Source organism: Carcharhinus amblyrhynchos, chromosome 1 (assembly GCF_965287045.1).
Source record: "Carcharhinus amblyrhynchos chromosome 1, sCarAmb.v2.hapA, whole genome shotgun sequence".
Taxonomy (NCBI): domain Eukaryota; kingdom Metazoa; phylum Chordata; class Chondrichthyes; order Carcharhiniformes; family Carcharhinidae; genus Carcharhinus; species Carcharhinus amblyrhynchos.
In genome coordinates, this window is record NC_137324.1 from 25,119,289 (window position 1) to 25,135,039 (window position 15,751).

At 45.6% G+C, this 15,751-nt stretch overlaps 1 protein-coding gene across 2 annotated transcripts in view; it reads right to left on the bottom strand.

The window, feature by feature from the left end:
- spon2b (spondin 2b, extracellular matrix protein) overlaps positions 1-15,751 on the bottom strand; it is an 86,030-nt gene that overhangs the window by 9,569 nt on the left and 60,710 nt on the right. For both annotated transcript variants that reach the window (XM_080199495.1, XM_080199399.1), the window contains exon 4: positions 12,165-12,388. In XM_080199495.1, the coding sequence (XP_080055621.1) occupies positions 12,165-12,388 (224 nt within the window). The remainder of the gene's footprint in view (positions 1-12,164; positions 12,389-15,751) is intronic.

Genomic DNA, 15,751 nt, shown 5'->3' on the forward strand with positions numbered 1-15,751 from the left:
TTAAAGAAACGTCAATATATTTCCAGGTGGCTTGGAGGGTGTTCCTAGGCATCTGCTGCCTTTATTCTTCTAGGTGGTAGCGGTTACTGGTCCAGAAGGTACTGTCAAAGAAACCTTGGTGAATTGCTGCAAGTGCATTTTGTAGATGGTACACTTCACTCCCTCCATCAGCGGATGTGGAAGGGGTTGCCAATCAAGTGGGCGGCTTTGTCCTGGGTAGGTGTTGAGCTTCTCGAAGTGTTGTTGGAGCTGCACTCATTCAGGCAATAGGGGAGTATTCCATCACACGCCTTATAGATGGTGAATAGGCTTTGAGGGTGTGGGGGTGTCAGGAGATCAGTTGCGCTCCAGAGAATCCCAGCCCTCTTAGTCCTCTTGTAGCCATTGTATTTAAGTGGCTACTTGGTTTCTAGTCAATGGTAACCCCAAGAATGGTTGACGGGGTGGGGGAGGGGTGATGGTTTGCCACTGACTACAATCTGCACTGGACCAGATGGATAAATACCTTGGCTGTTCTCCCACTGTACCTATACAGAACTTTTATTCATCCCTTTTACTTTCATACATTGCAACACAGTTATTTTTTTCTTCATAAAGGACTGGTTTGATAGTATTGTAAATTTTTGGTATTCTTGGAAAGATATTACACTTTTCCAGGAAAGAGAGTCTCTTCTTATGCCTCATCCGTGTCTCAATTTAATGGCCGCACAGATCAGCACTAAATTTAATTATAGGATTTATGTCATGTTTAATTTCAGGGTAAAGACTTGATAAATTCACCTTCAAAACGGAGCTTGATGGATTCCCATTTAACATTTGATTGTTTTCAGAGACTTCAGTGGGAAAACCTATGGCTACTGCTTCCACCTCTTTGCAGCACAGTGGATAGCCCTGCTGCCTCACAGAGCCAGTGTTCAGAGTTTGATTCCTGACTTGGGTCTCTGTCCGTGCGGAGTCTGCACATTCTCCTCGTGTCTCCATGGGTTTCCTTCAGGTGCTCCGGTTTCCTCCCACAGTCCGAAAGACGTTGGCACATTGGCCATGCTAAATTCTCCCTCAGTGTACCCAAACAGGCGCCAGATTCTGGCGACTAGAGGTTTTCACAGTAACTTAATTACAGTGTAATGTAACTTGATTTGTGACAATAAACTTTTCTTAAAAAACTTAAACTGGGTAAACTGTCCCTGCCAGGCTGAGGTGATCTTTCCCCAAAATACTTTACTAATTATACAAGAACAGTGCACATATGAAACAAAAAACAAGGGATGGATCATTCTATTATTGGGGTGTATTTAAACGAGAACAGAGGGAACATGTATTTTGAACTTGCCAACTTGGTGAGCTTTAACTAGTGGTGTGGGTTTAGTCCTCAGGCCCCATATTTGCAATTATATCAATGTCTTGAATGGAGGGATAAATTGTACTGTAACCAAATTTGCAGTTGATTCTGAAATAGGTGGGAAAACAAGTTGCAATAAGAAAATAAGAAATTTCTAAATGGACATGGATAGATTAGGTGAGTGGCCAAAATTTGGCAGATGGTATTTAACGTAGATAACATGAGGTTATCCATCTTGTCCTCCTCCAGAGGCCCGAGCATCACAGATGCAAGTCTTCAGCCAATTTGATTTGTTCCATGTGATATCAAGGAACAGCTGAAGAAACTGGATACTTCAGAGGCTCTGGCCTGATAATGTTCCAGTAAGAGTATTGAAGACATATATATATATTCCATTTCAGACTAGCAATACACAATGCTAATCAAAATGGAGAATAATGGTTTGAGAGGCATCATGGGGTTAGCTAGCTAGCAGACTTGATCACATTCTTAAAACTACTTAGTCATTAAAGACACAGTTAAAGGCCATTAAACTTGCCTAGTAGGAACCTCTTGTATCAGCAGGCAGCTGCTAGCAGAGGAGACAAGCAGAGATAGGAATGTCCTGAGAAGAGAGATTCATTGTGCAGGCTCTGTGACAGTCGATAAGGCACTGAGTAAATGTCTTAGGATGTTCCAGGAATGTCCACGAGCTGATCACAACCTAGTTACTAATTTCATTGGATCTAGATGTAATTATAACCATTATGATTAGCTTGTACCCAGCTGGGATGGGGTCAGTAACTGCATAAGAACTAATGATTTTCTTAGTTCGGTGGAGTTGCACTTGGTCAGCCCCTGTGGCTTTGCCCCGCTAGCGTATTTCAATAAACTGTTCGTCGATTGAATCAGGCTTGAGCATTGAATGATTCATTGAGTTTATTCTCCCTAACACTGTGGTACACAAAGAGCAGGACAAATCCAACCCAGCCAATTGCCACCCCATAAATTTACTCTTGATCATCAGTAAAGTGGTGGAAGTGGTCATCAACAATGCTATTAGCTGGTGCTGGCTTACATACAAACTAGGGGCAGGCGTAGGCTACTCAACTCTTTGAACCTGCTCTGCCATTCAACTAGATCATAATTGATTGGATATTAACGTCAACTCTATATTCCTGCCTAACCTCTGATAACTTTTCACTCCCTTGTTAATCAAGAATAGCTCTGCCTTAAAAATTTTCATAGGCTCTGCTTCCACTGCCTTTTGAGGAAGATTCACAACCTTCAGAAAAAAATTCACCTCATCTCAGTCTCAATGAGCGACCTCTTATTTTTTAAATATTGACCCTAGTTCTCAGTTCTCCCATAAGGGGAAATGTCCTCTCTACATTCACCCTAATATGACTCCTCTGGATCTGGAAGTTTTCAATCAAGTAGTCTCTCACTCTAAATTCTACTGAATATGAGCCTAACTTGTCCAACCTTTCCTCATAAGACAACTTGTCCAGGTAATAGTCTAGGAAACCTTCTCTGCACCCCTTCTAATGTAATTACAGCCTCCCTTAAATAAGGAGACCAGTACTGTACACGGAGCTCCAGATATTGTGCAACCTGCTGACTGGCGGTCAGTTGAGGTTTCACAGAATCACTCAGCTCATGATCTCATTAAAGCCCTGAACAAAGAACAAAGAACAACCCAGCACAGGAAACAGGCCCTTCAGCCCAACGAGCCCGCGCCGCCGCATCACCCTACACCTATTCTACCCTGCATGTCTACGAATGGGACCCTACTCAGTCAGATTCAGGGAAGAAATAGTGTCAATTTGGTAAAAACCGATTAGCCTAAGAGCACATCTTTGGGGTGTGGGAGGAAACCGGAGCGCCCGGAGGAAACCCACACAACCACAGGGAGAATGCGCAAACTCCCACAGACACAGGCCCAAATCCATGTATCTGCACAGCTAGCAGTGCTAGTCACTGAGCTGTTGCGGCGCCCGTCTACCGGTCCAGGATCAAGCACACACACCGACATGAAGTACTAGGCCACTCCTGGACTTCCAAGAGCAGCCCACGCACGACCCGCCATGTGCATGCCCTTCGCTTGACACGAGGTGGACCTCCACCTGTGGAATAAAGACAAAAAATATTAATCATGCAGCCTGCCCTTCCGGTGTCTCCCGAGGTTTAACCCTATTTAATAGCCCCTACCATATCCCTCCATTCTCGTTTCACTCATGTGCCTATCTAACTGCATCTTAAACGAGTCCAACGTTCCTGCCTCCACCACCCTACTCGGTAGCGCATTCCAGACCCCCACAACTCTCTGCGTAAAGAACCTTCTTCTCACCTCCAAATTATACCTCCCCCCCTCACCCTTAAATGATGACCTCTCGTGTTCGTACCCAGTCTAGGGAGCAGTCTCTCACTATTAACTCTATCTATTCCCTTCAGTATCTTATATACTTCTATCATGTCCCCTCTCAATCTCCGTCTTTCCAAGGAGAATAGCCCCAGTTTCTTCAATCTCTCCTCGTAACCCAGTCCCCCCATGCCAGGCAACATCCTGGTAAACCTCCTCTGCACCCTTTCCAGAGACTCCACGTCCTTCCGGTAGTAAGGTGACCAGAACTGGACGCAGTACTCCAAATGCAGTCTAACCAACGTTCTGTACAACTGAAGCATTAGACGGCAGCTTTTATACTCTATGCCCCTTCCTATAAAGGCTAACATCCCATAAGCCTTCCCAACAACGTTCTCCACTTGTGACGCAACCTTCATGGATTTGTGAACCTGCACTCCCAGGTCCCTCTGTATGTCTATACTCCTAATCGGCCTACCTTTTATCACATAGCTCCTCTCTGCATTATTCCGTCCAAAATGCATCACCTCGCATTTGTCAGGATTAAATGCCATCTGCCACCTATCTGCCCACTGCACCAACCTATCTATATCCTGTTGTATCACCTGACAATCCAGTTCCGTACCCGCCAACCCTGCCATCTTGGTGTCATCAGCAAACTTGCTGATCACACCACCTACTCCCTCTTCCAAGTCATTTATGTAGACTACAAAGAGGAGAGGTCCCAGTACTGAGCCCTGCGGCACACCACTGGTCACTGGCCTCCAGCCCGACAAGGTCCCCTCCACAACTACCCTCTGTCTCCTATTTCCCAGCCAGTTCTCAATCCACCTAGCTACCTGGCCTCGTATCCCATGCGCCTTAACCTTTTCTACCAGCCTACCGTGAGGGACTTTGTCAAACGCCTTACTGAAATCCATATAGATGACATCAACGGCTCTCCCATCGTCAACCGTTTTTGTCACCTCCTCAAAGAATTCCACCAGATTCGTAAGGCAAGACCTCCCTCTAACAAAGCCATGTTGCGTATCCCTAATCAGATCGCAACGCTCCAAATGCTCATACATCCTACCCCTAAGTATTTTTTCCATTAACTTCCCTACCACCGACGTCAAACTCACCGGCCTATAATTCCCAGGGTTATCCCTACTACCTTTTTTGAACAACGGGACCACATTTGCTACCCTCCAGTCTTCTGGGACCTCACCTGTGTCCAAAGAAGAGACAAAGATGTGCGCCAGAGGCCCAGCAATTTCATCTTTCGCCTCCCTAAGCAGCCTGGGATAAATACCATCAGGCCCCGGAGCTTTATCCGTCCTTACGCTACCTAAAAGCCCTAGCACTTCCTCTCTCGTAATAACTATATCCTGCAACTGAACCTCCGCTCCCTCCAAGAGACCGCACGATTCCGAACCCCTCTCCTTCGTGAATACCGACGCAAAGTATTCATTCAGGAGCTCCCCCATTCCCTCCGACTCAATACACAACTCTCCACTCTTGTCCCTAAGAGGACCAATTTTCCCTCTAACTACTCTCTTGCCTCTAATATAGGAATAAAATGCCTTTGGATTTTCCTTAATCCTACCAGCCAAAGCCATCTCATGCCCTCTCTTCGCCCTTCTAATTCCCCTTTTTAGCTCCCTCCTACTCTCTCTATATTCCTCCAGCGCACTCTCCGTACCCATTTGTTTTGACCTAACATACGCCTCCCTCTTCTTCCTGACCAAGTCTTCAATATCCTCCGTAATCCACGGCTCTCTAATCCTACCTTTCCCATCCTTTCGCTTAACCGGAACATACCTCCCCTGCAACCGTTTCATTTTGTCCCTAAAAGCCTCCCACTTGCCAACCGTAGACTTGCCAGCTAACAGTCCCTCCCAATCAGTTTGCTGCAGCTCCCTCCTAATCCTGCCATAGCTCGCCTTTCCCCAGTTCAGCACACTCCCGTTCGGACGGCACTCGTCCCTTTCCATTTTTATCCTAAAGTAGACGGACTTGTGGTCACTGTTTGCCACATGTTCGCCTACCTCTAGCTCACCCACCTGCCCCGGCTCGTTTCCCAACACTAAATCCAGTATAGCCCCTCCCCTAGTCGGGCTAGTTACATACTGTTCTAGCGACCCTTCCATAACACATTTCACAAACTCCTCTCCCTCCGTACCCCCAGCTCTAGGCCCCCTCCAATTCACTCCAGGAAAATTAAAATCACCCACTACAACCACTCTATTCTTCCTGCACCTGTCCAAAATGCCCCTGCAAATTCCCTCCTCCACTGACTTTGGGCTGTTGGGTGGCCTATAGTACACCCCTAGCAATGTGATCTCTCCCTTTTTATTCCTCAACTCCACCCACAGCGACTCAATCCCTATCTCTTCCATATCGTCCTCCCTCTGCACTACTGTGATGTTTTCCTTGACTAACAGTGCCACCCCTCCACCTCTCTTCAACCCTCCTCTGTCACACCTAAAACACCTGTACCCAGGAACATTCAGCTGCCAGTCCTGCCCTTCCCGTAACCACGTCTCCGTTACAGCCACCACATCTAACTGCCTCACAAACATCAAGGCCCTAAGCTCATCCGTTTTCCCTGCCACACTCCTAGCATTGAAACAGACACAGTTCAACCCACAAGTGTCCCTCGGAACCACCTTCTCCCTTATAATTTTCCTTTCACCCGACTCTCTCCCAGCCACCTCCCCACCCCTGCCCTGGTTCAGACTTGGGTAAGAACTGAATTCCAGAGCTGAGATGAGAGTGACAGCCCTCGACATCAAGACAGCACTTGACCGAGTATGGGATCAAGGAGCCCTAGCAAAACTGGAATCAGTGGGAATCTGAGAGAATATTATCTGCTGGTTGGAATCATACCTGGCGCAAAGGGAGGAGGTTGTGGTTGTTGGAGGTCAATCATCTCAGCTCCAAGACATCACTGCAGGAGTCCTTCAGGGCAGTGTGCTAGGCCCAACCATCTTCAGCTGTTTCATCACGGACCTTCCTTCCATCATAAGGTCAGAAGTGGTGATATTCACTGATGATTGCACAATGTTTAGCACCATTCGTGACTCCTCAGAGACTGAAGCAGTCCTTGTGGAAATGCAGCAAGACTGGACAATGTCCAAGCTTGGACTGACAACATGACGGCATGTGGGAGACAATTCTCCCAAAAGAATTCTAAGTATCGAATTCATGTAAAAGCTAGAGTAAATCACACTGGTTTTGTCAGCGGGAGTTTCAAAATGAATCTCCCACACTCTGTGCACTGCAGAGCACACAAGTGTGAACCGGCCCATAAACCAGTGGGAGGGCCTACTGGAGAGACCAGCAGCATAGCGCTGAATGGCCACTGCGTATAAGTCGATCTGTCAGCATTGAGATCGGCGCAAGCGCAGTGGCCCCTATCTGCCAGCCTCCCTATTGCTGGGCAGCTCGATCACTGGCCAGTCCCGCAACCCCTGCATCACTGGCCATGCCACAACCCCATGGACCCCAAACATGTCTGGGCCATCCTCAACTCCCCCCCCCCCAACACCCTCCGCCTGCCTCAATGATCCCCCAGTCTGGGAGCCCCTTCCCTGCAGTCATGACCCCCCCCACCACCTCACAGCAGGCTGATCTACTCCCCCAGATGGCCAGCCCCAATCGCTGTCCTCCCTTCCTCTGTCACTCAACCCAAATATAGAATGGCAGCGGGATTCCCACCCTCTCCAAAAGCACCCCCCCCAAGGGGCCCGCCATCCATAAGTCCCTGCCCCATTAGGCACTGCCCAGTGGGCAATGTCAGGAAGCCCCCTGGACATTGGTACTTTTCCCCTTGGGCAGTGCCAGGAGGCCCAGGCTGGCACTGCCAAAGTGGCACCCCCAATGCCCGACCTCCAGCAGGCATTGATTGCACCCCTTTTATCGAGTGGAGTTGGGCTGCTAGCTCCCCGCAGGTGGGGAGCTATATTAAACCCTGCTGGAGTGAAATACTCCTGGTGGAGCGGGGGAAGAGGCTGGCAGGCCCGGAGACCTCAGTCCTGGGTCCGCTAATGGTATTAAAATTATATGAAGATATTAATTTAAATAAATTACGCAGCTCTGCGCAGCTGACGGTGCTGGAAATCCAGCAGCCGGAGACGTGGAAGCAGTGGCGTCCAGCAGGGAGCCTGCTAAACTGCCTTCACTTGAGTCTCCCGCCCCACTGCACCCCAAAATCAGTGCAGTGGCTGGGAAAATTTCCCCCGTGGTAGGCAAGACCATCTAGAACCAGACAGAATCGAACCATTGTACCTTGGCAGCTTGATATTCAATGGCATTATCGTTGCTGAATCCCCACTATCATCCTGGAGTTTATTGTTGACAGAAACTGAACTGTATTTGCCATACAAATACTGCAGCTACAAGAGCAGGTCAAAGTTAGGAATCCTGTGGAGAACATCTCACCTCCTGACTCCCCCATCTACCAGGCACAAGACAGGTGTGCGTGATGGAATATTCTCCAATTACTTAGATGAGTGCAGCTCCAACAACATTCAAGAAACTCGACACCATCCAGGGCAAAGCAGCCCACTTTATTGGCACCCCATCCACAAACAATCACTCCCTACAACTGACAGTGGTTACAGGATGTACCATCTGTAAGATGCATTGCGGGAACCCTCCAAGGCTCCTTACACAGCACCTTCCATATAGTAGATAAAGACAGAAGATGCATCGAAACACCACCAGCTGCAAGTTCTCTTCTAAACTTCACACCATCCTGGCTTGAAATGATATTGATGTTCCTTCTCTATAACTGAGTGAGACTGCTGGAACTCCCTCACTCACATTTGTGGGTGTACCTATATCACATCACTTATAGCAATTGGAGAAGGAACTCCCTTCTCAAGGGCAGTTATGAATAGGCAGTAAATGGTGGTCTAGCCATTGATGCCCACATCCCATGAATGTGGTTAGCACAGCTGCCCCACAGCGCCAGGGACCCAGGTTCAATCCTGGCCTTGGATGACCGTCTGTGTGGAGTTTGCACATTCTCCCCACATCTGCATGAGCTTCCTCTGGGTGCTCCGGTTTCCTCCCACACTCCAAAGATGTGTAGGTTAGGTAGATTAGTCATGGTAAATGCACGGGGTTACAGGCAGGGGGTGCACCTGGCTAAGATGCATCTTCAGAGAGTCAGTGCAGACTTGATGAGATGAATAGCCTCCTTCGGCACTGTAGGAATTCTATGATTCTAAAGAACTGAGGTATTCTACGTCCAGAGGGTACAAAAATAGTTAAGGATTTTGTTCCAAGAAGTGCTAGAAAAGATGGTGATAACTATTTCAAACAAAAAGAGGTAAATTTCACTTTAATTAGTCTGTGCACCAAAGGTACGCCTCACAGTTACAAGCACTTGCATTACTTCCTGCACAAATAAGGTACCATGTACATTCAAACAGTCTTTCCAACTTGGCCTCTGCATACAAGATCTCAGACAAGCCAATCAATTGTTTCAACCCTGGAGTTCCAATCACCAGCAGTTGTATTTCATCCAAAATCCATGGACATGGTTACCACCAACAAGGCGCACATCTATGAACCCACTTTCATTCAGATCATGACAGTCCATGGCACAGAATTGCCAGAAACCCCCTTTTCCGATCCCTTTAAATAGTGGGCCCTGGCAACACAAACAGCAGCAATAGGTCTTGTTCAATCCACAATCCCTTGTCCTTCCTATCTTCAGCTGTGTGTACTCCTCAAGTGTATAACACGCACATTAACAGTTTCTGTTCTATTCCTAGAGACCCAGTCACCACAAGGAGCTGTTCAAAAGCTTCCATACAGAAAACGATTCTATTTGGAGAGAACCTAGCTCATTTCCGCTCAAATTCTCAAGTATGTCCTAAATGATCTGCCATAAACAAAGGCAGGAAAAAACCCAACAACACAAGTAGCTTTCTGTTTACCCTTTGCTTCTCAGTTATTCATGCCTATGCCAATTACAGATCATAGAAGTAATTATTGGAAAATAATAATGTTATAATCAGCAGGCGACGGTGCAAAGGGACCTCGGGGTCCTTGTGCATGAGTCGCAAAAACCCAGCTTGCAGGTGCAGCAGGTGGTCAGGAAGGCTAATGGGATGCTGGCCTTCATAGCGAGGGGGATTGAATATAAAAGTAGGGAGGTCTTGCTGCGGCTATATAGGGCATTGGTGAGGCCGCAGCTGGAGTACTGTGTGCAGTTTTAGGCGCCACACTTACGCAAGGATATTTTGGCCTTGGAGGGAGTGCAGAGGAGGTTTACTAGGCTGATGCCGGAGTTGAGGGGGTTGAGCTATGAGGAGAGGCTGAATAAACTAGGCTTGTACTCGTTAGAGTTTAGAAGAGTGAGGGGAGATCTCATTGAGATGTATAAGATGATGAATGGGATGGATAGGATAGAGGTGGAGAGACTCTTCCCACTCAGAAAGGACAGTAGGACTAGGGGGCACAGCCTCAAGATAAAGGGGGGGCGGTTTAGAACGGAGTTGAGGAAGAACTTCTTCACTCAAAGGGTGGTGAATCTCTGGAATTCTCTGCCCGTTGAAGTGGTGGAGGCTACCTCGCTAAATATTTTTAAGAAGCGGGTTGATGGGTTTTTGATAAGAGAGGGGATTAAGGGTTATGGGGAGAGGGCGGGAATGTGGAACTGAGCCACGACAGATCAGCCATGATCTTATTGAATGGCGGGGCAGGCTCGAAGGGCTAAATGGCCTACTCCTGCTCCTATTTCTTATGTTCTTATGTTCTTATGAAACCAATTAACTCAGAAAAAATCCAAGGAATCTCCTGGCCTGCATTGCCGCACTGATTTACTGATGGATCTTTTCTCTGCAGGGACATCACACTCCTATTGTCCCCTCATTTCTACTCTAGCAGAGGGTAACAGAGCAGCAAAGCTGATTGGTTGTTGGCGTAAAAGTCAAAGCAACATCTACTGAGAAGTGGAAAGCAGAACATCTGGTGTCAAAGATTGAGGATTCAGGGTAGACCATTTAGGATGGAGATGAGGAGACACTTCTTCACCCAAAGAGTGGTGAGCCTGTGGAATTCATTACCACAGGAAGTAGTTGATGCCAAAATATTGAATGTATTCAAGAGGTGGCTGGACATAGCACCTGGGGTGAATGGGATCAAAAGTTAGGGGGAGAAAGCAGGATTAGGCTATTGAGTTGGACGATCAGCTATGATCGTGACGAATAGCAGAGCAAGCTTGAAGGGCTGAATGGCCTCTTCCTGCTCCTATCTTCTATGTTTCTATGTACCAATAAGTGGGTAAACTGATTTTGCACAAAGTGATACCTTATGATGAATACATACACTTGGAATAATGTTAATTACTGGTAATGATCTGAAACAAGTGACAGTAACCTGGCCACTCATTGTGTACACTGATTTTTTTTCTTTATTCTTCCATGGGGTGTGGCTGTCACAGGCAAGGCCAGTATTTATTACCAGTCCCATATTGCCCTTGGACTGACTGTCTTGCTCAGCCAATTCAGAGCACAATTAAGAACCAACCACATTCTTGTGGCTCTGTCTGGAGTTACATTTAGGTCAGACCAGGTAAGGATGGCACATCTCCTTTCTTCAAGGACATTAATGAACCGTATGGGTTTTTAACCATCAACCATAGTTTTACGGTCACCATTACTGAGATTTATATTCCAGATTTATTAATTGGCTGCCATCACGTGATTTGAACCAATGTACCCAGAGCTTGGATCTCTGGATCCCTTGCAAACATGTGGTAGAAGCAGATTCAATCAAGGCTTTCAAATGAGAATTGAATAATTATCAGAAGAGTAAATCTTTGCTGAGCTATGGCGAAAGAGAAACTAGCTGGATTGTCCTTCCAGAGGGCAGCATCTACACAATGGACCAAATGGCTCCATACTATTCTAGGACAAATCACATTTCCCAGGAATAACATGATTTTAAAAATAAATAATTCCCCAAGTTCATTAATTTATATTAATATGTTAATTCAGAAATGATGGAACATTTCCCAGGGAGGTCAAGTTACAGACTAACTGATGGCTAAGTAATACAGCTAAGTGGATTCACACAAGAAAATAACAGAAGATGTTAGAAAGACTCAGCAGGTCTGGCTGCGTCTGTGGAGAGACAAAGTTAACAGTGAGTCCATATGACTTATTCAGAGCTAAAGAAGAATGATACGGACCATAGAATCCCTACAGTGCAGAAGGAGGCCATTAGGCCATCACGTCTGCACTGACATTCCAAAGAGCATTTTATCCAGGTCACTACAGCACCACCACTCCGCCCCCCCCACCCCTGTATCCCTCACTCCTGCCCTGATCCCATTACCCAACACATTTTGCTTGATCAATCCATCTTTGGACTTGAAATATTAACTGTTTCTCCCTCCACAGATGCTGCCAGACTTGCTGAGTTTTTCCAGCGTTTTCTGTTTTCATTTCAGATTTCCAGTACCCGCAGTACTTTTCTTTTACTCACAAGAGAATGCCTGGAATGCACTTCAAATTCCGTTGAAGTCTGTTCTACGCCATTTGGAATAGCTGGTGCTGAGAAAACTCCGTAGACACTCTGGATTTTCTCGCCTGATGCTTCCACCTCCCGCATCAAAGACCACGCCTCACTTTTCTCCGCAAATTCCCGTACTCCGTTGCTGGCATATTCACCCACCCGCCACATGTGGTAATCGCTGCTGTGGCTGACCACTGTTTCAGGAAGAGAGGGGAAAAAAAACTGTTTCAGTGATTCAATGATGTGAAATCGTAATGCTGTGCTCCAGAGGAAACAGTATAATGTAATGTTTCATGGGATTTGTGTGTCACTGGCCAGGTCAAGTTTGTTGCTCATCCCTTGAACTGAATGTCTTACTTGGGCTATTTCAGAGGGCAGTTAAGAGTCAACCAGTGGTCTGCAGTCACATATAGGCCAGACCAGGTAAGGACGGCAGACTTTCTTGGGCATTAGTGAACTGGATAGATTCTTACAATGATCCCATGGTCACTAATAACAAGACAAGCTTTTATATTCCAACCTTGGTGGGATTTGAATCCATGTCCCTAGAGCATTATGTCTGGCCCTCTGGATTACTAGCCGAGTGACATTACCACTACACCATCATCTCCTCATAAATTACTCAGTATTATTCCAATATATTACATGATACTGCAATCCCGGGAAAAAGAAACAGCATTAATCCACCATCAGATACACATTGTTCACAATGTGTAAAAAAAAAACTTGATGATCATTCTGTAAATTCAAAACCTGTCCGATAGTGCAGAAATATGAGGCTATGCCAGGCTGCCAGTTTTTATCTGACTAAGGGAAATAGGCTGTCTTTAAGATGGGCAGCACAGTGGTTAGCACTGCTGCCCCACAGCGCCAGGGACCTGGATTCAATTCCCACCTTGAGTCACTTTCTATGCGGACTCTGCACCTTCTTCCCGTGTTTGCGTGGGTTTCCTCCCGGTGCTCCGGTTTCCTCCCACAGTCCAAAAACATACTGGTTAGGTGCATTGGCCACGCTAAAATTCTCCCTCAGTGTACCTGAACAGGCGCCGGAGTGTGGCGACTGGGGGATTTTCACAGTAACTTAATTGCAGTGTTAATGTAAGCCTACTTGTGACTAACAAGTCAACTTTACTTTTAAAACTTTACTTCATTCACTAAGAATAGCTTTACAAAATAGCCATCAGCACTTTCTTCCCCTGCTTCCCAAGGAAAGATTTGTGCAACTCGTTTCATGACATCAGCTCATCACAGAGCACTTCACAGCCGATGAGTTAATTTTGAAGCAGTACAAAATCTCACCCATCTTACCTTGGAAAATGCAGTGTGCCCTTGGTACTACACTGAATTACCCACATTAAATCAAATCCTATAGTGAGCCAGGAACCTCCTCCTGCACTGCTACTGAGTCAAGGTCAACAACTAATCCAGGGCTTAAAACAAGTTTTTTAGGGTGCACAAATGATGAGCATGGAGCATTTTCTTCTACTTTGAAGGCAAAGCTGCAAAATCCATTCAGTCACAGGCAAGGTGGAATAAATCTTTTCATTCAGCCTCAGCTGTGGATGATATAATGATTTTACGGCCACTGTCTCAAAAGTAAATGGTCTCACTCCACATATTGCATTTTTTAATAGAAGAAAGCAAATTCAATTTTTATCCAACAATATTTTTGGAAATAAAGAAAGGCCATGAACTTCTGAAAGACAGGTGTTCCTGAGAAAAGCCTTGCGATGTGAGAGATTCACTTATCCCAAAGGGAATGAAAGCCGGAAGGAAGGAAATTGGACAAACAATTCAAGTGATACTATAACTGACAACAACAATCACTGGGACAAACAAGGTCAGAGGTCAAAGCAAAGTACAAATGCAGCAAGAAAGGGATAAAAATACACCCAAAAGGTCGCTTATCAATGCTATTCCCATTATGAAGTAAAATATGTTATGTAGGAATGATAAATAAAATCACATGCATTTATCATGATCTCGGGTGTCCAAATGTGCTTTAGGGCCAATTAATTACTTTCAGAATGTAGTCACTGTTGTAAGAAATGTGGCAGCCAGTTTGTGAACAGCAAGTTCTCCCCACAAAGGTGATAATCACCAGAAAATCTGTTATTTTGTGACGTTTGAGGGATAAAAATAATGGCTAAAGTTTTGTACTATCGCCTTAATCTGCGGACCCTGGGGTTACAGGTGTGCATGACCAATCTTCCCAATCAGATGGCAATCTTACTCTGGTACTTGCTTTAAACCAGTCTATTAACAGTTACAGAGCAGGCGTGCTGCTCCTGAATGCAGTGCGTTCCATTCCCTTAGGAGTCCAGCACATGACAGTTTGATATAACTGATACTTCATCATCTACATCACTCATTAGTATATTATATTAACCCTTTATACTACAACTAGGAGACCAGGGCTGACTCCTATACTCCTCAAAATAGTGTCAAGAACTTTCTGATGGGCTTGAGTACCTCTGAAGCTAGTTTTAGAGTTAACATTTTTTTCAAAAGAACATTTTCCCTTCCTCATTTTTAATTGAAAGCATTGATATCCAAAACATGTGCTAGTTTGATGGATTGGGCCATGCTAAATTCTTCCTCAGTGTACCCAAACAGGCACCAGAGTGTGACAACTAGGGAATTTTCACAGTAACTTAATTGCAGTGTTAATGTAGCCTACTTGTGACTAATAAATAAAACTTTTTTTAGATTTCACCAAATAATCCCTCCCTTCCTTATTAAAATGGATGTTGTTCCATTTAAATGGATTTTTGAATATTTAATATTTACATCCACCCAAGAGTCCTTGGTTTTAATGTGTCATCCGAAAGACAACACATCTGACCAGTGCAGTACAGCCCTGGAGTCTCAGTGCTTTGCTGCCCCCACAATTGCTAAAAGTGATGCTTATCTTTCTCAGGTTTAACCAGAAGTTTATTTATTAGTGTCACGAGTAGGCTTACATTTAACACTGCAATGAAGTTATTGTGAAAATCCCCTAGTCGCCACACTCCAGCGCCTGTTTGGGTACACTGAAGGAGAACTTAGCATGGCCAGTTCACCTAACCAGCACGTCTTTCAGACTATGAGAAGAAACGAGAGCACCCGGAGGCTGCACACAGACTCCACACAGACAGTGACCTAAAGCACTGAATAGAACCCAGGTCCCCCGCTCGGTGAGGCAGCAGTGCTAACCATTGTGCCACGTTTATACAAACAGTTACATTGAGTGTCCCAAGGATAACTAGGTTAATGGCTGTACCAAATAGTGACTGGTTCCTTTAATTTTACTTTTTAAAAAGTCATCCCAAAGCAATAAATACACTTCTCATTAATATAAAGCAACAAATATCATTCTACACTTTGCAACTTCCAATGGTTCTATGGTTGTTTCAATAGGTTGGAAAAGCTGGGGCTTTTGGGAAAGGATTTGACTGCGGTATTCCAAAACCGTGAGGAATCTGGACTGAATGGATAGGGAGAAACTGTTCCCAACGATGCGAGAATCAGAGGATACAGATTGAAGGCAATTAAAACAGAAATGGCTACAGGAAGGA